This window comes from Bos indicus x Bos taurus, chromosome 1, assembly GCF_003369695.1.
Source record: "Bos indicus x Bos taurus breed Angus x Brahman F1 hybrid chromosome 1, Bos_hybrid_MaternalHap_v2.0, whole genome shotgun sequence".
NCBI classification, from domain to species: domain Eukaryota; kingdom Metazoa; phylum Chordata; class Mammalia; order Artiodactyla; family Bovidae; genus Bos; species Bos indicus x Bos taurus.
The window spans coordinates 141,737,599-141,763,272 of NC_040076.1; the positions used below are offsets into that span (position 1 = coordinate 141,737,599).

Below are 25,674 nucleotides of genomic sequence, written 5' to 3' on the forward strand. Positions count from 1 at the left end.
TCGTGGTCGTCTGCCCCGGCTGGCCTGGCTCCGGCCCTGGCCTTAACCATCAGCACCTTTGAGCCACTGCAGGCTGGAGGGTGGGCAGCACTCCAGGGGATCTGGGCCAGTGGGGAGCCCAGGGTCAGGGTGTAACTGTTGCATCAGCTGATGAGCCTGCTGGTCTTCTGTGAAGATCGCATGAAGCAAAACTGAAAACCACAAAACAGGTCTCTGAGCACCTGGCTGCAGAGCTTTCTCTGCACAAAAGTGAACATTTTCTGCCTTATCTTCGCTCAAAGCCTGGCCAAGTCCAGGCTCCTCGGGCACCCTGAGCCTGGCCAGGGAACCTGCTCTGCAGCTCTTGGGAAATCTGTGCAGAGGGCTGGTGACCACCCTTCATGGGGACCGTCAGCCACCTCAAGGTACCCAGCTTCCCCTGATGGCAGAGGATGGCTCTGCTCAGAGCCACCTGTTCTTCTTGGAGTGGGGTTGGGACAGGCAGTGACCCACAGAGCCAGACCTGAAGGATGGTTTGCCAGGGCTGGGGAAGACTGTTCCCCGACCTGGCTCCTCCCAGGAGATATACCTTGAGTATTTTATTTTTGTTTACTTTTAAATTGGAGTGTAGTTGATTTACAATGTTGTGTGAGTTTCAGCAAAGTGAATTAGTTTTACATATACATTTGTTGTTCTTCAGCAGCTAAGTTGTGTCCAACTTTTGTGACCTCTCTTGGCCAGGCTTCCCTATCTTTACTCTCTCCCAGAGTTTGCTCAAACCCATGTCCATTGAGTCGGTGATGCCATCCAACCATCTCATCCTCTGTCGTCCCCTTCTCCTCCTGCCCTCAATCTTTCCCAGCATCAGGGTCTTTTCTAATGGATCGGCTCTTCGCATCAGGTGACCAAAGTATTGCAGCTTCAGCTTCAGCATCAGTCCTTCTAATGAGATTCAGGGTTGATTTCCTTTAGGATTGACTGGTTTGATCTTACTGTCCAAGGGACTCTCAAGAGTCTTCTCCAGCACTATAGTTCAGAAGGATCAAGTCTTCATGGCTCAGCCTTCTTTATGGTCCAACTATTACATCCGTACCTGACTATTGGAAAAACTGCTGGAAATACATATACATAGATTGCACAGAGTTCTCTGTGCATGCAGTAGGTCCTTATTAATTATTATTATACTGTTTTATTATACAGTAGGGTGTGTACTGTGCATGTTAATCCCAGCCTATCCCTTCCCCCTTTCCCCTTGTAACCATAAGGTGGTTTTCTACATCTGCAACTCTCTCTCTGTTTTGTAAATAAGTTCATTCATACCCTTTTTTTTCAGATTTCCCATATAAGTGATATATGTTTGTCTTTGTTCCTTAAGGTTTTATCCTGCTAACTCTCCTATAGCACCTTATTGATTAGTCATGCGTCAACATGCCCAAAGCTATCAGATTCTTTCCTCCAGCAGGGCCGCATGTGGGGCTGGGGGTGACCAGGAGGCCCAGAAGAGGGGAGGGGAGAGGGTGGAGGGAGAAGGAGGTGGGAGGATGCTCCTGATGGGTTTTCCCTAAAGCTGGCCCTGGCTGAGAAAGGACGGGAGGCTTTGGGGGGATTCACAGGGCTGGAGGCAGGGGGTATTTACAGGGCTCACTTAACAGCCTACTTTGCCCAGATCAGAAGGTTCAGGGCTTCTAGTGGCTGGAGGCCTCTGAGTCTCTCTTGGTCATTTCCCAGACCCAGAGAGGAGGTGTGCAAGGGCCATCCTGGGTCTCAGAAGGTTCATGTTGTAGTGACTGGACACCACCTGGCTCAGTTATTTTCCTGTTTCTTTCTTGAGACACTAAATATTAAGGGATGCTGGCACATCAGAGAGAAGAGACAGCCCCTTGGGAGCAAAGAATACACAAGATGGGACTATATTCACACCTGTGGGCGCTGGTGGCGGTGGTTTGGTGGTTTAGTCGCCAAGTCGTGTCTGACTCTTGCGACCCCATGGACTGTAGCCCACCAGGTTCCTCTGCCATGGGATGTTTCAGGCAAGAATACTGGAGTGGATTGCCCTCTCCTTCTCCAGGGGATCTTCCCAACCCAGGAAGTGAACCCAGGTCTCCTGCATTGCAGGCAGATTCTTTACCGACTGAGCTATGAGGGAAGCCCATGGGCACTAGTACCCCCAAAGGAACTGACGTTGCCGTTTCTGCCTCCAGATCAGACAGCGATTGAGGCAGGCAGACACTCCATTCAGGTGGTCCTTGGTTCAGATGGAAGCTTCTGGGAGGGCTCTGTGCAGGGCCCCCCACGTCCCCATCAGGTGCTGGATGCCAGGGCCTCACTGACGCCCTGCCCCAGACCTCTGTGCGTTCACTGAAAAGACGGTCACGGAGAGCTCGATGCCACGACCACCCTGTTCTCTGAGCAGCCTCTGCAGTGTTCTCACCGTGTGGCCGTGTTCACTTATGTCCTCGCTCCCTCCTGTCTGCAGACTGGGACGAGTGTGCAGACAGCCTGGAGCACGACTGCTCGCCGGCAGCCCAGTGCATCAACCTCGAGGGCTCCTACACCTGCCGCTGCCGGACAGCCAGGGATGCCAACCCCTCCAGACCCGGCCGGGTCTGCCACGGTGCGCTCCTTCCCCACCCCCAGCTCTGGGCGGAGCCCCCTCCCCGAGGGCCTGGGCTGGAGCAGGGCCGACCTCCATCCAGCAGGGTGGGAACAGTGCCTGGGGCCCACCATACCGTTAGGGACCTATGAGCATGGCTTAATTTCTTTTAAAACCAAAACAAAAAATTAATATAATAACTGTCAATTATGAACCTAGTCTTTATACCAAGGCAGTTTTCAGAAAATGTATCTATTTATTTATTTTTGGCCGTGCTGGGTCTCTGCTGCCGTGTACACTAATTGCCGAGCACAAGCTTCTCAATGTGGTGGCTTCTCTTGTTTCCGAGCACGGCTCTAGGGCACTCAGGCTTCAGTAGTTGCAGCCCTCTGGCTCTAGAGCACTGGCTCAGTAGTTTTGCTGCACGGGCACAGTTGCTCTGTGGCATGTGGGAACTTCCCGGATCGGGGATCGAACTTGTATCTCCTGCACTGGCAGGTGGATTCTTTTCCACTGAGCCACCAGGGAAGCCCCTGTACCAATACAGTTGTAAAGTATGATTTTAAATTATTGTTTTGAATGAAAAGGCCTGAGAAAGTCCTGATGAAACCCCTGGAGGGAGAGGGTGGCCCCTTCTTGGGTGGCCCAAATCTTGAGAGGGGTAGGACCCCAGGTAAGCATGGAGAAGGCCTCGAGGTGAGGCCTTTGAGCCCCATTCTAGGCACATCTTGGCCCCAAGATTCTGGGGATAGGGTGTGGTTCTGACCAGCTGGTTGGGGATACCTGGAGTGCTGAGCTAAGAAGCAGGAGGAACTCATGTACAGATGCACAGTGCTTTGGGGGCAGGTGGGCAATGGAGATGCTCAGCCACCTGTCTGCTCTGCCATCCCTGCTAAAGCCTTCTGGCTGGAAGCAGCAGCAGAGAATTTTTCCCTGGGGAGCAAGCCTCTAGTCCTTACCTACAGTGTATACTGTCCTGCTTCTTGAGAACCACACAGTCACTCCCCTCCCATCCTCTTTCTTACACGTGTAATGCCCAGCAGGCTGGTAAGAGTGACCAGCACCAACCCCCACACTGGGCACACATTTGGGGGAAACTGTCCAAGTTTCTTAAGGGCCAGATGCACCCATCTGAGGCCTGCAGGAACCAAACCCTGCATTTATGTTCTGGTTCTGCAGTCACTGGGTGGACCCCCTACTCATGGTAGGGGCATCCTCACTGGTCAAATGAAGAAGCCCCCTGGCCTTTAAAGAGAGTTCTTGGGAAACCAAAAACATGGGTCCTGTTAAACACTCTGAATCACCCATGGGACAGCCTGTGTCCCTCTTGAGGTCCCCTGGGGGTGGGCACGCTTGGTCAGGGTAGACCAGATGCCCCGTCTGAGCCTGGCTGTGTCTTGGCAGGTGACATGGAGAGTCCCACAGATGTTCCATCTCCAGTGTCAGAGGTCACAGCCTCAGTTCCCAGCACAGAAACAACATCCTTCAGTCTGGAGACCCCTGCCTTGTCCCCCGGCCCTGGACACCTATGGAGCACCCCTGCAGCAGGCCAGGCCTGGACCCTAGGGCTCCCACCCAGGAGAGGAGTCAGCGGCTTGGGCAGCCACAGTGGTAACAGCACCGGGCATAGCATGGAGAAGGCCAGCGTGGCCCCAGGCCTGGGGACTGGCCAGTGGACGGCCAGCAGGGTGGCCTTCTCCCCCAGGGTTCCTGGGCCAACACACAGCTCCTCTCTTGGGGCCACGGACAGCCTGCCAGACACCCCTGGACAGTCACCCCCTAACTCTACTGAGGAGCTGCCCTTCTGGCCCACTCCTGCCCCGGATCCCAGGGGCCACATCGAGTGGCACTCCAGCCTCCCCGTGAGGGACACACCCCCAGCGCCTCTGGATCCCACGTGGGCACAGAACTTGGACCCCAGGCCCTTCAGCTCCCCAGACCAGCCCTTGGCCCCCACGCCTGCGCCTCTGAAGACCCCAGCCTGCGGTGAGTGGCAGGGAGAGCGCGTCCTGGGCCTGTGTGGAGACACGTGGTGTGTGAGCTCCCATAAGCAAAGGCTCACACCGTCCAGGGCCATCAGCAGCACTGGGCGGGCCCTCATTTTATGCTGTGTAGACCCACTGCAGCACACCCAGTCACCGAGAGGCCAGCTCCCAGTCTAGTTAGGGTGAGAACTTGGTGTCTCCTCTTTCTCTCCAACCCTGTCTTCCCTCTTCCTGCTTCCCTGTTGGCCAACAGCAGGAGCAGGAAATTGAGCAGGTGTCGCATTAAGGGCCCTGAGCACGGGGGCGCTTCCCCCCAGTAGTGTTGGGCCCCAACCTTTTTGCCCCTCTCCAACAGGGCTGCACCCCTCACCCAGGTACAGAACCCAGCAGGGCTGCACCCTCAAGCCCGCTGCAGCCCCCAGCAGTTCTGTATTCCTCCCACCACCCGCAGCCGCACCACCCCCAGCAGCTCTGCATCACCCAGTACCTGCAGAGGTTTGGCCATCGTCAATAGTCCAGGGTGATACCCCAGGAGTCAGGTGGCCACTCTGAAAAGGAAACAGGCCTGGCCATGCGGCTCCCATGGAAGGAGAGAGCCCTGGCACCCTTGTGTGAGTTCCCCAAGCCAGTCTGACCAGGGATTGCGTCCACGTGGAACCCACTGTCAACTGTGGCTCCATTGATGTGTGTCCTCTGCTGCACAAGGCTGGATTCTAGACTAAACTCTTAAGCCTGCATAAACAGCCCCAAGTCACCTGCAGGAATGGTCTGTGACCAGCAATGGCCACCTGGCTGATTCCTTGGAAAGTCTGCCTGGGGGTTGAGGAGGGGGACCCCTGGAGGAGCCGCCCAGGACCTCCTCAAGAAAACTTTGTTTCTGGAGGTCCTGGGACCTCAAGGTGGACACAGAGCAACCTGAGGGCAGGGAAGCTATGCCTGGGAGCCCAGGGCTCAGGGGGCAATCCAGGGACCCTGCACCCGAGCGTGCAGCTGGTGACAAGTGGACTTGACATCCCCTGAGGATGCTTGTGTCCCCGCATGGTGGGGTGAAGCTTATCCTTCCTGTTGCTGGGTACATTGGATTGATTTTAATCAGGGGCATTTATATTCTATTTCTCAGCTCCTGTCCCCATCGGAAGGGTCACTGTCTCCAACGTGACCAGCACGGGCTTTCATGTGGCCTGGGTGGCTGATCCCACCCTGCGCCCCACTTTCCAGCTCAGCCTGGTTTCTGCTCGGAGCCCCACCATGCACCTGCAGACACAGAAAGCAAGCCTGACATTGTCAGGCCTGGAGCCCGGCGTCCTGTACCTGGTGGAGATCGTGGCCAGAGCATGTGGGCAAGAAAGTGCCAAAGCCCAGCTGAAAGTGAGGACAGGTAACAGGCTCTAGAAACAATGTCACCATGGGTTCTTAAAGGGAGGAGAAAAAGTAGGAAAGAGCTTTTCAATGCGTGAAGGTTTAAAACAGCTGCCTTTATGTGTGGATGTTGGCTTTCCGTTCTTCTCAGTGTAGGAACACCTGGATTGCTTCTTCCTCAGCTGGGGTTCAAAGGCCATATGGGAGGGGGCTTATTTCAGGGACAAATGAATGAAGGAGTGAAGTCGCTCAGTCATGTCTGACTCTTTGCAACCCCATGGACTGTAGCCTGCCAGGCTCCTCTGTCCATAGAATTTTCCTGGCAAGGATACTGGAGTGGGTTGCCATTTCCTTCTCCAGGGGATCTTCTTGATCCAGGAATCAAACCCAGGTTTCACGCACTGCAGGCAGGCTCTTTACCATCTGAGCCACCAAGGAAGCCCCATTTCAGGGACAGGTGGTGGGCAAAGAGGCTGCTTTGCACAGTGTCCAGACTCTGCAGAGGCTGCAGACCCTCGATCACCTGTGTCCTTATGGCTACACGGCAGGGAAATGGGCACAGTGCTGTGCCGTGTGCTCAGTCGTGTCCGACCCTGCAACTCTGTGGACTGTAGCCCACCAGGCTCGTCTGTCTATGGGATTTTCCAGGCGAGAACACTGGAGTGGGTAGGCATGCCCTTCTCCAGGGGATCTTCCTGACCCAGGGTCTCTTTCACTTCCTGCATCAGTAGACGGGACCACCAGAGCTACTGTGGCGCTTGAGCAGTGCTGGTCTATGCAATTCCTCTGACCTCTCTCACTCCTAGTGGACACGGCCTTCAGGAAAGATGATGATGGATAGATCTGTGCGTGAGCCCACCCTGAGCCTAGGGCTGCAGACTAAGAGAGAGGGGAGTAGAATTAAGCAAGTCAAATGTATTAATAAACTCTGATAAGGTGGACCTGATTTTTTTTTTTTTGCAGGCGGGGGCGGGGGGGTCTGGGTCTCCTTCGTGGTGCTTGTGTTCTATACAAGCTTGTGAGAGCCTGTGGCTCGCGAGGGCGTCTCAAGTTGCAGAGTGTGGGCTCAGTAGGTACAGCGCACAGGTTAGTTGCCCCAAGGCATGTGAGATCTTAGTTCCCCGACCAGGGATCAAACCTGAGTCCCCTGTGTTAGAAGGAGGATTCTTAGCCACTAACACAAACCTGTATTAGTTCCCTGTGTAAGATGGAGGATTCTTAACCACTGGACCACCAGGGCAGTCCCAAGGTGAAGGTGATTTTTGTCGATAGGTATATATTCAGGTAATATTCCTCTTTTCTCCTCATTAGCATTTGTCATCCACATATTTTCTTGAATATCTAACTTGCCTGAGCAGCCAAGGGCAGGCCTGGTATTGCAGATTAGTTATCAAATCTTGGGCAGCCATCAAAGAATTGGTAACAGTCATCTCCAAGGTGCGGTGTGCACCCCTCGGGTGATACCTAAGATGTCCCATTAGGGTGTAGTCAGAAATGTCTAGAACTTTTGTTTATATGCTCTAACTTCACTGTGGACTGGGATTTAGAGAGGAGACGGTGGGTGAGGGTGCTAAGTGCAAGTTCACGGTGAGCTGGAGGAGGGGAGGTCGCTGCTGGCTGGACGAGTCCAGGTTGCAAGGGCTGATCTGGTTCTGTGGCTCCAGAAAGGTCTCTGTTTCCAGGCTTTGTCCCGCTGTCCTCTGGACCTGAGGGGCTGTGTCTATACACATTGGGTGCTGTTCCTTCTTTACAGAGTGCAAACCAGCCTCCCTTTGATGTTCTTCCTGACTGATATGAAAATACTACTATTAAGACAGAGATGATAACCTGTTACCTGACACTTACCATGGCAAACATGTTTATTCTCCATCCTGCAGTGGCTCAGAAGCTCAGTGGGAAAGTCAGAATAGTGAACGTCAGGTATTTAGAATCCTTCAGCAACACCAGCAGTGAGCAGTTCCAGGCCTTCCTAGAGCTCTTCTTGAGGACGGTAAGTTGGTGGAATCGGTCCTTATTTTCTCCTGGGATGTGAAGGAGGGAGGTGGTAGTATCCTGAAAGCCAGTGGGGGTTCAGACTTGACTGAGGAAGGTCACGGACTCCTCGTTTCTGAAGGAAGCTGGGGCATCCAGCTCTGCTGAGGGGCCTGTGTGTTCCGATCTGTCATTAAATAGACACACCAGCAGATGAGGGACACACCTTCTCCTCTGCTTCTCCTTGTTTTCTTTTTCCTTCTCTTCGTTGCAGTGCACTCTGGAACCTCTTTGGCATTTTTTGGCATCCCTAAGAATGTACATTGTTACAATTTATTTATAGTAGCAATATGTTATTTTTGCTGGTGGTTAGGTTACCTTTTGATGAATAGAGAATGCACTAGTTGAGATCTTGTTTGCATAGAGCAAGAGTCCCCAACCTCCAGGATCGTACGCCTGGAGATCTGAGATGGAGCTGGCGTAATAATAACAGAGATAGAGGGCAAAATAAATGTAATGTGCTTGAATCATCCCAAACCATCTCCCCCGGGTCTGTGGAACATTTATCTCCCACAAAACCAGTCCCTGGTGCCAAAAAGGTTGGGGACCGCTGGCATAGAGGACATCTGAGATATTTTAGCATTTCCTTACTCTGGGAGTTTAAGATGCAGAACTGAGAGAGCTTGGCAGCGCCACCTATTGGTGGAGTCATAACAGGACGAAGCCTCAGCAACGCTGGTGGCTGCGATGTCTGGTGATACTTCTCAACCCCATCAGCGTTACTGATAAAATAGGCACACTGCCTCCAGGAACTGTCCCATTGGTGATGTTTGGGGTCTGGGATCCTGCTTTATTTATCCTGAGGTCCCCAGCTCCTGGCCCAGTGTGTGGATATATTCAAGAGCTGTTGATGGTCTGATTCACGTGTGTATCACCAGCCTCCTTGGGTTAAACGATAGTTGCACACCACAAGTTGGACCATATAGAAGGCTGAGTGCCAAAGAATTGATTCATTCAAATTGTGGTGCTGGAGAAGACTCCTGAGAGTCCCTTGGACTGCAAGGAGATCAAACCAGTCAATCTTAAAGGATATCAACCCTGAATATTCGTTGGAGGACTGATGCTGAAGTTGAAGCTCCACTACTTTAGCCACCTGATGCAGTCAACTCATTGGAAAAGATCCTGATCCTGGAAAAGACTGAAGGCGAAAGGAGAAGAGGAGGGCAGAGGATGTTGAGATAGCATCACTGACGACAGACATGAATTTGAACAAACTCCAGGAGATAGTGAAGGACGGGGGAGCCTGGTGTGCTCTAGTCCATGGGGTTGCAAAGAGTCAGAGACAACTTAGTGACTGAAAACGGACTGTAGCCTGGCCACCAGGTTCCTCTGCCCATGGAATTCTCCAGGCAAGCATACTGGCGTGGGTTGGCATGCCCTCCTGCAGGGGATCTTGCTGAACCAGCAATTGAGCCTGTGTCTCCTGCACTGGCAGGTGGATTCTTTACCACTGAGCCACCTGGGAGGCCCCTAAAACAACACGTATCACATTAAGCAACAATCACTGAGATCATATCACACAGCTCTAGTGGCCTCACGAGACAGCTTCATTACCACTCACTTCAGTTCAGTTCAGTCGCTCAGTCATGTCCGACTCTTTGCGACCCCATGAATCTTGGCACGCCAGGCCTCCCTGTCCATCACCAACTCCCGGAGTTCACTCAGACTCACGTCCATCAAGTCAGTGATGCCATCCAGCCATCTCATCCTCTGTCCGTCCCCTTCTTCTCCTGCCCCCAATCCCTCCCAGCATCAGAGTCTTTTCCACTCAAGTTCCCTGATTAACCTTTCTTTTTAAAAACATTTCATATTTTTGCCTATTTGAGGGGACAGTTTGCTATCTGGAATTTCTGCATAGCAAATAATTGTGTAACTTAACACCTACATAGGACATTAGGACACGTTTTGGGATGTTGTGGGATAATGTGTCTCTTTTTTCTTTGTCACTTCCTAGCAAGGGGCTTGGAGCTTTGCTTTGAGTCTGGCTTGTAATGCAGACAAGAGTGACTTTAACCCAAGGCTCTGACAGAGCCATCTCTGGAAATCCCAGAGAGAAAGAAAGAGAGACAGAGACAGAGAAGACCAGCTCTTCCAACGACAGTGGTGGCAGCCACGTGACTGCAGGCAGCTTTGGGGTCTCCTGAGCGTCCACAGTCTCTTGTGGGTGATATGCTCACACTGGCTGTCCCAAGGCTGGGGATCCACAAGCCTGTGCCTGAACCTCATGCAGTTTAGACGCAGATGAGGTATTCTTATGAGGGCAAACCATGGAGGTGGGCTTTTCCATGGCAGATTTGTGCTATATGGACCACTCAAAGCTCATCATACGATGGGGGTAGTTTTTAGGCATTTAGGCCATGATAGGTTAGAATGGAATAATATTATTATTATTATACACAGGGTTCTGTCCAAACTGATAGAATAATAAGCAAGGCTTATAAGGGCAGGACTCTTGAGAGTCCCTTAGACAGCAAGGAGATCCAACTAGTCAATCCTATAGGAAATCAGTCCTAAATCTTCATTGGAAGGACTGATGTTGAAGCTCCAATACTTTGGTCACCTGATGCTAAGAGCTAACTCACTGGAAAAGAACCTGATGCTGGGAAAGATTGAAAACAGGAGGAGAAGGGGACGACAGAGAATAAGATGGTTGGGTGGCATCACTGATTCAATGGACAGGAGTTTGAGTAGGCTCCGGGAGATAGTTAAGGACAGGGAAGCCTGGTGTGCTGCAGTCTATGAGGTCGTGAACAGTCGGACACGACTGAGCAAATAAACAGCAACAACAGCTGGGTTGCTCAAGGAAGCGGTCTTCGGGAAGGCAAGCGGCGAGAAAGAAAGGCGAATGTCCTGCAGCGTGAGAATCACAAGGACTGTTCTGGAACAAACCAAGTTGGGGAGGTGGGGTCGCTCCCTTTGACCACTTGTTCAACCATCCCCCACCCCCACGGCTCTGAGCCGAGAGTGATCAGCAGATCCTAACTGCCCTCGTGAGCCCCCTACCAGGTTATGAGCCCCATAGGGTAGGGCTTTGGCACTCAGCCCCTGACTGGCTGGTCGGTGGGGAGGACAGGACTCATTGTCTCAGACTCCACTGGTATTTGTGCTGGGCCTGGGGACTTGGCAGACAGGGACCAGGCCAGAGCTGACCCGTGGCTTTGACGCCTTTCCCAAGGCCAGCCCTGCTGCTGGCCACAGTCCCCAGAGGAACCACTTTAGAATGAGGACCCTGTCTCCTCTCTCAGTGGACAGCTCTTCTCACCAGCCCTGTTTCTCTGAAGGTGCGGAATTCCTTGCCAGCCTTCATGCTTCAGCACCTGGACACAGGCGGGGTACGCATAGAAGTGACCGGCATCTCCAACGGCAGCGTCGTGGTGGAGTTCACCTTGCTGGTCATCACAGACGTGGATGTCTGGGAGGTGTCTGCTGCATTCCTGGCTGCCTTTCGGAACACCTCTCTGCTGGAGGTGGTCAGAGACGACACCTTCATAGGGGGTAGGTGGAGGCCAGGCCCCCATGGAGACTCACTCCCCAAAGGAGGCAGTGAAATCCCCCCACTGGCTTCATTTCTGAAAGATGTGCCTCCTCGTAAGGGCCTCCCTGCGTGGGATGAAAATGGAAACCTATAGGACCCTTGTCTCTCTTATTGCTACTATGGTTTTTTTGAAAAGGTGTAAGGGTTGAACACATCTTCTGATGAACCTGCCAGGATGCCCAGGGACACTGTCTCCCTTCTGCGTCCTACTCCTTCCTCCTCTGCTGCTCTTCAATAGGATGGGCAGAGGGCAGACAGGCCCCTCTCTGCAGCCAGACTTCCTCCCCAGCACAGTTGCCAAGGAGATCTTAGGAAGAATAATTGAAAAGAAAAGCAGGGAGTAGAGGCCATTCCGAGTCTCTTCTCATATTGTATTGGTCAGCCCAAGCTGTCGTTAAAAAAAAACAAAACAAAAACCACGGATGGAGTGACTTTGTTTATAGACATCTATTGTCTCACAATTCTAGACACTGGATGCCAGCTGATTTTGGTGAGGGCCCTCTCCTGACGTGTCGGGGCCACCCTGCGGCTGTATCCTTGAGTGGCCTTTCCTCTCTGTGTGTAGACAGAGGGCTCTGGTGTCTCTTATATAAGGCCATCAGTCCTGATCAGATCAGCGCCCCTCTCTTACGATCTCAGCTAACCTTAATTATCTTCTGAAGGGCCCATCTCGAATTACAGTCCTACTGGGTGTCAAGGCTTCAACATACAGATTTTGAGGGCACACAGTTCTGTCCTTAGCACGCACCAGGCCCAAGAATACATGATAAAAGGCTTAGAGTTATATGTATGGGTAAAATCCAAGACAATATAGATGAATATTTTTCTGAATTTTGGAATGAGAAGGGTTAAGCCTACAGAGAAAAAGACTGGAATAGCTACCTCTATGAAAAATTCAAGCTCTCATTCAAACAAAATAGTCACCATTGTAAAGCAAGCAACAGACCAAAAAATAGTTTCAACAATCTGGTGAAGAATTATATCCCAAATATAGAGTGATCACTTGCATTGGTAATAAAATACTAAGAACGCAATAGACACAGGTACAAAAGACCCAAATAGATGGTATGTGAAAGATGAAACACAAAGATGGAAGGCTTTGCTGAGCCCTTTTAGTTTTTATCCATTTTCTTTAGTAAAGCTGCATTATTGCTAATAAGATGAGTAGCTGAGTGTAGAGATGAGAGCAGGTGGGTGGCGGGGTCCCTCTGCCTGAGACCAGGGTGAGGGTGGGGTCCTCCTTGTCTTCTGGTCTCCAGGGAGCTGAGGGGATGCTGCTGTGCCCCTCCCCCACCCCAGCATCCCCGGGTCCAGGAATCTTCCATCCAGAACAATCTTAGCAGACTTTCTGCCACCTGCTCCCACCCCATCCCCTGTAGAAATTCAAGGTGCCACCCTGCTCTTGAGCCCTCCAGAACTGGCCATCTTTTCTGTCACTTGATAATTTTAACTTTACTCCCCAAGATGCACCTCCCCCATCAAGCTGCTGTGAACCACGGCACGGCCGCAATGCTCAGGTCCCCATGAGGGTTTCTCGTCTTGCTTTCTGAATGCTGCAGATTATGATGAGTGTGCAAGCCAGGAGGATGACTGTGCCCCGGGCTCTGCCTGCCGTAACACGCTGGGCTCCTTCACCTGCAGCTGCGAGGGAGGTGCCCCTGACCTCCTGGTAGAATTTTCTGGAAGACCCTGCGAAGGTAATATTATCAGGATCCTTTGTCTGGAATACCGTCAGATAGTCTGTTCTTTTAAGGACACTCATCCCCAAAGTGCGTCTTTTCTAAATGAGGTCAACATATTTTTAAGTCCTGGGCAAGTTTCTGGAGTGTGCGTGTGCATGTGTGTGCCACACATGTGCATGTGTAGATACATATGTGTGTACTTGTGCATATGTGTTCATGTGTGTGCATGTGTATATATTCTGGTACCTCCCCATCCTTCCACACACCGCCAGCCTTCTGGAGGTACCTCATCTCCTAAGTGCCTCTGACGCCCGTGATGAGAAAACACACACAGCCACTCAGGTGTGTCCTCTCAGATGCTAAAAGATGATCTTTCAAAACCCAAGTCTGTGTGACCAACGACATATGGAAATCTTTCTACTCAGCGGCACTGTCCATGCAGCACTTCTTCCACTAAATGCGACCTTGTGGATTCACTGTTGACCCTGAGATGACCCCTGCCCTCTAGGGATCTGTGGTCAATTGGAGGAGACAGATGTTTATAGGAGTGAACACGATGCCTCAGGGGATGCGAGATGTGGGCTACTTGAGGTAGAAGCAGGAGGCCCAGAGGACACTAAGTTGCTTCAGTCCCATGGGTGATGGTCAGGGTGTGGTCAGGAAAGAGGTGTCTTAGCGCCAGTCCTAAAGGATGGCTCATTCGTCATCTGGCAGAGGGGCTGCTGCGGGATGGGGTGTGGTGGTGGGTGCAGGAGTGAGAACAGAGCTGTTGAGGGTGGGCAGGGTCCAGGCACACAACCTGGGCTGGCTGCAGTTAGCACCTGCAGGAGGTGTGCAGGAGAGCCGGAGCAGGCTGCTCAGCGAGGCCAGATGAGGCCAGCTGAGAAGGCTGTGAGCACTGGGAACAGGGATTTGGGCTGCTGCATGGGGCCGGGCAGCTGGTGAGCGCCTCAAGATGGGATGGCAGGGATCAGGGGGGCAGGTGGTGGAGCTGGGCTGTAGCAGAGGCCCCGGGAGGGCTGAGCGTGTCCTGCGTCTGCCCTCAGAGGATGGGGGATGTTCTTACAGAGCCTCATGCTCTCCCAGAGGTTGAAAGTGAGCGTGCTTTAAGGAAGCGGGAAGCTAGATAGGAGTGAGGAATCTGAGGATCCAGAGTATACTTCATTAACCTGTTTTATTTACTTATGTACTTTATTCTTGGCTGCACTGGGTCTTTGGTGCTGCGTGTGGGTTTCCATAGTTACAGTGAGCAGGGGCAGCTCTCTAGTTGAGGTAGAAGGTCTTAGTTGCTCTGTGGCATGTGGGATCTTCCCTGGACCAGGGATCGAACCCGTGTCCCCTGCATTGGCAGACAGACCAATAACCACTGGACCACCATAGAAGTCTTTCAGAACCCATTTTACAGAGAAGACTCAGGGGCTCCCAGGGGTGATGGCTGGTCCCAAGTCCATGGACTCATCACACACCCAATGTCAGCCTGGGAGGACAGAGGGCCCCACAGTTCCCTGGCCACGGCGGCAAAAGTAAGCCAGGGCATGCCCAGCTGCTTGGGCTGGCGGGAACATACAACACGCGTGTGTGTGCAGCCGTGCTGGCATCTGTAACCTCATCATGCGTGGCTTCAGGCTGTGAGTGCTTCCCATCTGCTGTCTACCTTCTGCACACACCCTCCCACCCTGTGCCACCCCGCTGGCCAGGCTCACGTGGTGGGCCCTAAACACAGACCCACTCTATGCTTCTGTCTCCTGTCTTGCAGGTGACTCTCCTGGCAACACAACCCAGCCCCCTGGCCCAGAACAGCCCCCGACCCCAACGGGAGCTGGAGCTGCCTCTGGGCAAGATGCCCGCCCTGCCACCCAGGGCCTCTCCCCACGGCTGAACCTGACTGGGGCGGTCAGGGTGCTCTGTGAGATAGAGAAGGTGGCCATTGTCATCCAGAGGCACTTCCTGCAGCAGAAGGGCATCCCCGAGTCCTCGCTCTACCTGGGGCAGCCGTCTTGCAACATCAGCGACCGAAACAGCACACACGTGACCCTGGCAGCCACGTGGAGCGAGTGCGGGACCACCCTGCAGAGCGTGAGGCTGGGGAGAAGGCTCCGGGCATCTGATCTCTGGGTGGGAAGGGTCAGCATTTGGCCTGGGGGACTGGGAAGACACTGCACTCCGGGGTCTCTGACTCTGAGTGCAGAACTGAGCCGGGGTTAGAATAGGGTAGAGTTCTCATGGGGGAACAGGTGCAAAGTCATCGTTTGTAAAATCCCCCCGGTGATTTGGATGCACAGGCCAGAAGGAGAGGTAGTGAAGGAGAAGAAGGGGCAGGAAAGCTGGGAGCCTGCGTGTACATGTATGTTCACGTGTGCATGTGTATGAAGAGGTGTCTGTGTGTACGTGTGTTTGTGTATGAGAATGTGTCCATGTGCATATGTGTCAGAGGTTGTGTATGAAGTGGCAGGAAAGCTGGGAGCCTGTGTGTGCATGTGTATTTGTGTATGACAATGTGTCAGTGTTCATGTGTGTTGGGGGGATGTTTGTGAAGAATGTATGAATAATTGTGTGTGTGTGTGCGCATTGGTGGGGGTTACCTGGATGGAGGGCCATCCAAAATTTTATTTGAGGGTCTTTCCTCTGCGGTGCAATGTGGGGAGTGGGCTTGTCCTGGCCAGAAGGCATTCACATCTCACGTGCAGAGAGGGGCTCTTGGCCTCCTTTCACCACTGACTGCTGGGGTGACTCTGGGCCAGGTTCCTGGGCCCCACTCCACATCTCTGGTTTGCAGCATCCCCATATGGCAGGCTGACGGCTCCAGGTCCTGAGTCTCTGAAGGCTGTCTCTAGTCCACGGTTAAACCCCTGTTTCCCCCCATCTCCCCTCCCCCTGCTCCCCACATTTGGCCCCTGAGCACGAGGGCTCTGCTTTCAGGGCCACACCAGGCAGTGGCAACACATTCTGTGGGTTCAGCCAGCGCCAGGACTCGGGGAGAAGAAGCAGTCCCAAGCAGGTTGTCCTTGGAGAAATGTTTGGTCCTGGCATGGAGTGGGGGCCATCACCCAGTAAAGCCAGGTGGGGCCAGGCCAGCACTCAGCCCAGCACCCGGCTCGTGCCCTGGGGTGGGGAGAGGCCTCTGCAGCGAGCCTGTGAAAGGAGGCTGAAATGGTCCCAAGGGACATATGGAGGGGACCATGCCTGTGGCCGGGGACAAGTGGTGGTGGCCGATGAGGGAGGCCAGGAGTTTACGTGATAGAGGGTATCTAAGTGGCTCTGGCCAGTGGGACAGGCTGGGCTCTGGGTGGGAGGGCCGTACCAAGGGGAAGGGTCCCCTTTTGGAAGTAGGCTAGGGAGGGTCTCGCAGAGGGTAGGCCATGGCCCTGGGGGGGGGGGTGGGGGTGGGGGATAGTCCTTATCAGGGAAACTGCTGGGTTAACTGTGCTGCTGGGTGGGGAGGGCCCTGAGGGTCTTTGGCTTCATTTCCTAGAACAGGGGTGGGGAGGGTACTGGGACCTGCTGGCTGGGTATTTAGCTCCCTCATCAGCGCCAGGCTGGGTATTATTAGAAAGAAAGAAAGTGAAGTTGTTCAGTCATGTCCAAATCTTTGTGATCCCATGGACTGTAGCCTACCAGTCTCCTCTGTCCATGTAATTTTCCAGGCAGGAGTACTGGAGTGCATTGCCATTTCCTTCTCCAGGGGATCTTTCTGACCCAGGGATCGAACCCAGGTCTCCTGCATTGCAGGCAGATGCTTTACCCTCTGAGCTACCAGGGAAGCCCCTGGGTATTATTATCCATGTTTAATCAATGGGACCTGGAAGCTTACCAAGGTCTAAGGGGTAGGTCAAGGTCAAGGTTGCCTGGCCTCCGAGAACCCTGTAGCCTCTGTGACTCTGCTGCTCCGAGGGTCTCAGTGGCACAGGGTGGGACCCTCAGTGGCTCTGGCTGGAGCCCTGGGTGAGCTCTCTCGTGGGACAGGGGAGCCTGGGCACAGCTTGCTGATGACCCCAAGTCTAGGGCACAGGGAGGCGGCATCTCAGGCTGAAAGGGTCAGAATCAGTGTTGTGCTAAGCAGGAGGCCCGGACATGACCCAGGGCCTGCATAGGATGGGCTGGGGGAGGGGAGGTTGGAGATGTGGTGCAAACGCAGCTCAGAGTGCCAGCCCACCTCGATGCCAGACCCTGGGCCAAGGGGGGCCAGGCAGCTGGAGGTCAGTAGGGACCGGTGGGCCTGGCTGCCCCTTGGAGGGGTCCTCAGATCCACAGACAGGGCCCCTGGATTGAAGGACCAGTTAGGATGCTTCTGGTGAGCACAGCCTTCTTCAGCCCCTCTCCAACCCTCTAACCAGTACAACCGGAAACAACCAGGGTTATGGTTCTCTTTCTTAAAGATCCCTAAGACTCTCACATGCAGGTGGGTGCACAGAGAGGGGAGGCGAAGCTGCTGCCGTGGTTCTTGGGGCCACTTTGGTGCGGGGCTTGTAGAACCAGGGAAAGATATGAGAAATAAGATGCTCCTGCCTGTGGTGTTCAGGTGGGAGGGGCCCTGGGCTGCCCCGTGGGGGAATCGTCGCCGCCCACAGGACTGGAGGGCAGACAGGGGCCCAGAGACAAGGAGAAGGCTGCATTTGTCAGCTCTCCTGCTTGCTTGTCTTTCTGAGTTGGACAAACACCTGGTTGAGCAATTAAATTCAGTAAGACTCGGAGCCCATTCAGAACAAAAGGAAATTCATGTCTTATGAGTCATATCCAAGCCCTGGAAGCCACAGGAGCTCTTAAGTGTTTTGAAATTTGTCAAAAACTAAGATTCTCCCCAAGGCTTCCTTATACAAATACAGCAGAGTATATGCTGTTAGTGGGTTCTGCCTCCTTTTCTTTTTGGTTAAATTTTATTGACTTCCTAGTTTTTAATAAAAGTGAAATTTAGGGTCTCACTTCTGAGTTTGATTCACTCTACACAGATGATTTAGATCTGGCTAGGAGAAGGCACTGGCGACCCACTCCAGTACTCTTGCCTGGAAAATCCCATGGACGGAGGAGCCTGGTAGGCTGCAGTCCATGGGGTCGCTAAGAGTCAGACACGACTGAGCGACTTCACTTTTACTTTTCACTTTCATGCATTGGGGAAGGAAATGGCAACCCACTCCAGTGTTCTTGCCTGGAGAATCCCAGGGACCGGGGAGCCTGGCAGGCTGCCGTCTATGGGGTCGCACAGAGTCGGACACGACTGACGCGACTTAGCAGCAGCAGCAGCAGCAGCAGCAGGAAGAGATGGGGCTTCCCCAGTGTCTCAGTGTAAAGAACCTGCTTGCCAGTGCAGGAGACGGAACATGTGGATTTGATCCCTGGGTTGGGTAAATCCTCTGGAGGAGGAAATGGCAATCCACTCCAGTGTTCTTGCCTGGAAAATCCCCTGGACAGAGGAGACTGGCAGGCTACAGTCCACAGCGTCTCAAAGAGTCGGACACGACTGAGTGACTGAGCACAGCGAAGCACTGGAAGAGATAGAAATGAGCCCATGCCCCAAAGATTTCCTGGAGTACAGAATCATCTTCATAATTTGTGTAAAATTAGTACGACGATGGAAGGAGACTGCCCAGGTTTTCCGAGGCAGTTTTTAAAGTGAGTTAAGGCACATGACTTCCACCGCTGTGAGGGAACGTGTTCTAGATTCGTTGTCTTTAATAAAGCTCATCCAAGATGTGACTTCATGGCTTTGTAAAACCAGATGTGCTCAATGAGATTCTGTTAATGAACTCAAAAAGCACGCAACTTATAAACATCATGCAGATCATTCAAAAACGCAGAAAGATGAACGTGCGTGCATGCTTCATAGATCAGTCGTGTCTGACTCTTTGTGACCCAATGGGCTGTAGCCCACCAGTCTCCTCTGTCCACGGAACTGGCCAGGCTAGAATACTGGAGTGGGTTGCCATTTCCTTTTCCAGGGGATCTTCCTGACCCAGGGATTGAACCCACATCTACTGTGTCTCCTGCTTTGGCAGGAGGATTCTTTACCACAGCTCCGCTTGGGAAGCCTGGAGATATGAACACAAACACTTTATTTTAAAAAGCAATCATAGGAGATAGGTGTAAATTCAAAGATGTTTAAATGTTTTCATTTTGAATCGTTCACTTAAGAACCCGTGTGACTTTCTTCCTAGACGCTAATGCATCTGGAGTCTCTACCAAGGAAAATGAACTCTAAAAATTATGATGACTTTCACTCTAATTTCAGTGTTTGTATAATAACCTAGAGAGACCAATACTATCCAAGAGCTAAAGATTCTTTAAAAAATGTTTTCTTCCAATTTTATTGAGAGATAACTGACATATAGCACTGTAGAAGTTTAAGGTATATACCAAAACAACTAGGGACTACCCTGGTGGCTTAGAAGGTAAGGAATCCACTTTCAATACGGGAGACCCAGGTTTAATCCCTGGGTCAGGAAGATCCCCATGGAGGAGGAAATGGCAACCCACTCCAGTATTCTTGCCTGGGAAATCCCATGGACAGAGAAGCCAGATGGGCTACAGGCCACGGGGTCTCAAAGAGTCAGATAGGACTGAGCACACACACACACACACATACACAGGCCTACATTCATCATGAAATACTTATCCAATAAGTGTAGTAAACATCCATCATCTCATATAGATACAAAACTTAAAAAATATAAAAAGTTATTTTTCCTTGGGATAAGAGCTCTGAGGATTTACTCTCTAACAACTTCCATGTATAAAGTGCAGCAGGGCTAATTATACGTATTATGTTGTGATACATATGAGGTATGATACATCTTACCTCTCTAGTACTTATTCATCTTATAACTGCAAGTGTGTGCCTTTCGATCACCCTCATCCAATTCCCCCCGCTCTCACTCCTGCCTCTGGTAACCACACATCTAATCTCTTTTTCTATGTTTGTTTCTTTTTGAAGTATAATTGATCTATATCACTGTTAGTATCTGTTGCAACATAGTAATTCAATATTTCTATGCATTTCAAAATGACCACCATGTAAGTCTAGTTCTGCTGTGTCACCATACCAAGATATTAACTAGCTATTGACTGTATTCCCCACACTGTACATTTCATACCATGGCCCATTCATTTTGTAGCTGGAAGTTTGAATCTCTTACTCTCCTTCACCTATTTCTCCTCCCTTCCTCCTGGCAACCACTCTTTGTTCTCTGTATCTATAACTATTTCTATTTTGTTATGTTTGTTCATTTGTTTTGTATTTTAGATTCCACACACATGGGATAACATACAGTATCTGCCTTTTTCTGACTCATTTCCTTTAGCATGACACCCTCTAGGGCCATCCATGTTGTTGCAAATGGCGAAATTCCATTCTGTTTTTATGGCTCAGTAGTATTCCATTATGTATATTGTTGTTCAGTTGTCCTGTCATGACCGACTCTTTGCGATCCCCGTCCCTCTGCCTCCCTGTCCCTCACCATCTCCCAGAGTTTGCCCAAGTTCATGTCCATTGCATCAGAGATGCCATCCAGCCATCTCATCCTCTGATGCCCTCTTCTCCTCCTGCCCTCAATCTTTCCCAGCATCAGGGACTTTTCCAACTAGTTGGCTGTTCGAATCAGGTGATCAAAATACTTGAGCTTCAGCTTCAGCATCAGTCTTTCTAATGAGTATGCAGGACTGATTTCCTTTAAGGTTGACTGGTTGGATCTCCTTGCCGTCCAAGGGACTCATAGGAGTATTTTCCAGCCCCACAGTTTGAAGGCATCAATTTATTGGCACTCTGCCTTCTTTACAGTCTAGCTCTTACAACTATACATGACCACTGGGGAGACCATAGCCTTGACCATATGGACTTTGTTGGCAGAGTAATGTCTCTGCTTTTCAACACACTATCTAGGTTTGTCATAGCTTTCCTGCTAGGAAGCAATCATCTTCTGATTTCATGGCTGCAATCACTCCTCTGCAGTGATTTTAGAGCCCAAGAAGAGGAAATCTGTCACGGCTTCCACCCTTTCCCCTTCTATTTGCCATGAAGTGATGGGATGGGGCTGGATGCCATGATCTTAGTTTTTTTTTTTTAATATTTAATTTTAGGCCAGCTTTTTCACTCTCCTCCTTTACCTTCATCAAGAGGTTCTTTAGTTCCTCTTTGCTTTCTGCCGTTGAAGTGGTATCATCTGCATGAGGTTGTTGATGTTTCTCCCACCTATCTTGATTCCAGCTTATAACTCATCCAGCCCAGCATTTCTCATAATGTGCTCAGCATATAGATTAAATAAACAGGGCGACAACAGACAGCCCTGTGGTACTCCTTTCTCAATCCTGAACCAGTCAGTTGTTTCATACAGGGTTCTAACTGTTGCTTTTTGACCCATATACAGGTTCCTCAGGAGACAGCTAAGATGGTATGGTATTTCCATCTCTTTAAGAGCTTCCCACAGTTTGTTATGATCCACAAAGTCAAAGGCTTTAGTGTAGTTGATGAAACAGAGGTAGATGTTTTTCTGGGATTCCCTTGCTTTCTCTATGATCCAGCAAAAGTTGGCTATTCAATCTCTTGTTCCTCTGCCTTTTAAAAAACTCATTTTGTACGTCTTAAAGTACTTCCCTGGTAGCTCAGATGGTAAAGTGTCTGCCTACAATGCAGGAGACCTGGGTTCGATCCCTGAGTTGGGAAGATCCCCTGGAGAAGGAAATGGCAACCCTCTTGCCTGGAGAATTCCATGGACTGAGGAGCCTGGTAGGCTACAGTCCATGGGGTTGCAAAGAGTTGGACACGACTGAGCGACTTCATTCACTCACTCAAAGTACTTGATTCGCATAATGCTAAAGACTAGCATGCAAGTTCTTAGGCACGACCTTACTAGGATGGGAGATGAATGCAATTGTCTAATGCTCAGCGCATTCTTTAGTACTACCCTTCTTGGGAATTGGGATGAGGACTGACATTTTCCAGTCCTCTGGCCACTACTGGGTCTTCCAGATTTGCTGACATATTGAGTGTAACATTTTGATAGCATCATCTTTTAGGGTTATTCAGATCCTGTGTCCATTTTTAAATTGGGTTTGTTTTTTTTGATGTTGAGTTGTATGAGTTCTTTGTATGTCTTAGATATTAACCCCATCAGATATGTGGTGGGTTAGTTGCTAAGTTGTGTCTGATTCTTGCAATCCCATGGACTGCAGGCCACCAGATTCCTCTGTCCATGGGATTTTCCAGGGAAGAATACTGGAATGGGTTGCCATTTCCTTCTCCAGGGGATCTTCCTGACCCAGGAATTGAACCTGAGTCTCTTGCATTGCGGGTGGATTCTTTGCCAACTGAGCCACCATATATCGTTTGCAAATATCTTTTCCCATTCAGTAGGTTGCCTTGTTTTGTTGATAATGTGTTTCATTATGTAAGTTTTTAGTTTATGTAGTCCCATTTGTTTACTGCTGCTTTTGTTTCCGTTTCCTGAGAAGACATATCAAAAAATACTAATAGGACCGATTTCACAGAGCATACTGCCTATGTTTTCTTCCACAAGTTTTATGGTTTCAGGTTTAACACTTAAGTCTGTATCCATTTTGAACTTTTTTTTTTTTTGCATGGCATGAGAGTAAACCAGTTTGATTCTTTGGCATGTCTAGTTTTCCCAAAACCATTTTTTGGATAAGTTGACTTATCCTCATTGTGTATTCTCATAGATTAATTTCCCAAGTAAGTGTGGGTTAACTCCTGGGCTCTCCACTCTGTTCCGTAGATCTATGTGTCGGTTTAGGTGCCACTACCATGCTGTTTTAATTACTGTAGCTTTGTAGTATAGTCTAAAGTCAGGAAGTATGATACTTCCAGTTTTGTTCTTCTCTCTAAAGATTGTTTTGGTTGCTTGGGGTCTTTATGTTTCCATACAAATTTTAGAATTTTTAGTTCTAGTTCTGTGAAAAAGGCCCTTGGTTATTTGGATAAGGATTGCCTTGAATCTGTAGATTGCCCTGGTAGAATGGTCATTTTAACAATATTAATTCTTCCGGTCCATGCACACAGTATATCTGTCCATCTGTTTGTGTTGGCTCCAGTTGCTTTTATCAGTGTCTTACAGTTTTCTGAGTACAAGTATTTTACCTCCCTATTTAAATTTATTCCTAGGTTTTTAATTTTATTTTTTGATGTAATTGTAAATGAGATTGTTTTCTCTTTCTGGTAGCTTATTAGTTAGTTTGATAGCTCCTGTTAGTGTACAGAAATGCAGCAGATTTCTATATATTAATTATGTTTCTGCAACTTTACTGATTTCATTGATGAGGGTTTTTTTTTTTTTTTTTGGTGATGTCTTTAGGATTTGGGGGCTTCCCTGATAGCTCAGTTGGTAAAGAATTCGCCTGCAATGCAGGCAACCCTGGTTCAATTCCTGGGTTGGGAAGATCTTCTGGAGAAGTGCTATTCTACCCACTCCAGTATTCTTGAACTTCCTTTGTGGCTCAGCTGGTAAAGAATCTGCCTGCAATGTGGGAGACCTAGGTTTGATCCCTGGGTTGGGAAGATCCCCTTGAGAAGGGAAAGTCTACCCACTCCAGTATTCTGGCCTGGAGAATTCCATGGACTGCATAGTCCATGGGGTCACAAAGAGTCAGGCATGAGTGACTTTCACTTTAGGATTTTCTATGTATAGCATCATGTCATCTGCAAAGAGTGACAGTTTTACTTCTTTCTTTCTAATTTGGATTCCTTCTATTTTTTCCTTGTCTAATTGCTGTGACTAGGACTTTAATAGTATGTTGAATAAAAGTGGTGAGCATTCTTGTTTTGCTCCTGATCTTAGAGGAAATGCTTTCAGCTTTGAGTGTGATGTTAAAGAGCTGAAGATTCTTTGATGTAAACAACTTTACCAGATTGTCCGGTCTGTTTATTATGCACACAAGTAAAACATACTCATTCTATGATTTATTATAATACAGCAAATAAGGAGTAGATGCAGTAGCTGTAGAAGGAAAGATAATTCAAAATGTCCTTCTGTTCAGGAACTTTCTGATCATCAGAGAGCAGACAATTCCCTTCCTACTCCTCTAAGCTTTGTCCTGCAGATGAAGTTTTGTTTTCAGACCCACTCAAGTCAAGGCTTAATTGTCCATTGGGTTTCTTGTCAGGTAGAGGCACAGGTCACATTAGTATCGGTAATCTCAGAATCTCTATTTTCAGCAAATGCTCTACTGGCAACCTTATCAGGATTAGGCCATTTGTCATATGGCTCATACTCTGCTTTGCTCTGTCGTCCTTCAAGCAGTCCAATAACATTTACTTTACTTGGCTGTGTATTTCCACCAACTCTAATTCCAGCTTCTTCATTGGCATAATTTTCAGCCACGCCTCTTGTTTCCTCTTCACACAAAATTTCCCTTGTCTAGTTCTAAACTGTTAAGGTTGGTGACTTTAACAGAAGCAGAACAAGGCCCACTGCTGGCCATGGTGCACAATAAGCCTTACAACCACAGGTCACCCAGGCTGTTCTCGGTTGGTACTGAGCTCTGTCCTTCTAGTGATACTTGTGAAGGTGTCAATAAGGGGTATTCATCTTGGGGAGGCTACTACCATGACAGTCAACCTCCAAGCCACTGGCAAGTAAAGCAACTCAAACAGATAATTACAACTTCAGGCATTTTGTCAAACAAAAGACTTTGGCTTTCACAGAAATTCTTCAGGCATTTTGTCAAACAAAAGACTTTGGAATTTCACAGAAATTCTTATCTCCTCCAACAGTGCTCTCCACTGAATCAAATGATGAAACTGCCCATCTCAGGGTTTTCATCTCTGCTTTTGACTCTGGAAAAATTTCAGAACTCTCTTTGATATTGGCAAGCCCATCTCCTTGTACTGGTTGGTACACAACTGCCTGAAAATCTCTTTTTTTTTTTCTGCTAAACATTCACATTCTGAGCAGCCAGTCCTTAATACCAGGTGACCTTGGGGTCATTTCTCTAGCATGAAACCTATTTGCTCTGCACTTCTGTTTATGGGCTTAACCTCGTTAATACTAATGGGCATCACAATGTTCCCTGGGGACTCGTGTCCTCAGGCGTGAACTGCATTATCACCTCACATCCCCCAGTCCTCTTCCAGATCACATTCATTTTCTTTAGGTTGCCCTCTGGATCTTTGGTTCTGTGTTATTCTCTGCAAAATTACAATGCAGTTTTCTGAGTCACGGACTTTAACCGATTTATTTTAACTCTATTTCTTCAGTAAGGGCTCTGTACTCTCATTTTCAGAAATGCCCTTGAGGATTATTTGGGCAGCAGCCTGATCTGTTGTTTGGGGTATCTGATCTAGTTTGTCTCTGGCTCTCTTTTAATGCAGAAAAGGAGCACAGGAAATAGGCTAAATCAGGTGTCCCAATGTTAAGTTCTCTTTTGCAGTTTATACTGGGGGAAAAGTTGTCAGCGTTTTCACACTTGGAGGGGATAAACTTTAAACAGCCCCTGCACCCAGAGCCGTGATCGGCAGCCATGTTGGTGGCTGACTGGGGCCCGGGAACTCACACACTTCCTGTTCGTTCT

General features: G+C 49.9%; 1 protein-coding gene and 1 pseudogene across 1 annotated transcript in view; one reads left to right on the top strand and one right to left on the bottom strand.

Annotated features, from left to right (window-relative positions):
- UMODL1 (uromodulin like 1) overlaps positions 1-25,674 on the top strand; it is a 77,446-nt gene that overhangs the window by 40,458 nt on the left and 11,314 nt on the right. The window contains exons 11-18 of the mRNA XM_027551195.1: positions 2,456-2,593; positions 3,977-4,604; positions 4,913-5,052; positions 5,678-5,935; positions 7,794-7,906; positions 11,229-11,442; positions 13,042-13,179; positions 14,921-15,240. Of these exons, the coding sequence (XP_027406996.1) occupies positions 2,456-2,593; positions 3,977-4,604; positions 4,913-5,052; positions 5,678-5,935; positions 7,794-7,906; positions 11,229-11,442; positions 13,042-13,179; positions 14,921-15,240 (1,949 nt within the window). The remainder of the gene's footprint in view (positions 1-2,455; positions 2,594-3,976; positions 4,605-4,912; positions 5,053-5,677; positions 5,936-7,793; positions 7,907-11,228; positions 11,443-13,041; positions 13,180-14,920; positions 15,241-25,674) is intronic.
- On the bottom strand, positions 24,058-25,625 carry LOC113897342 (annotated as a pseudogene).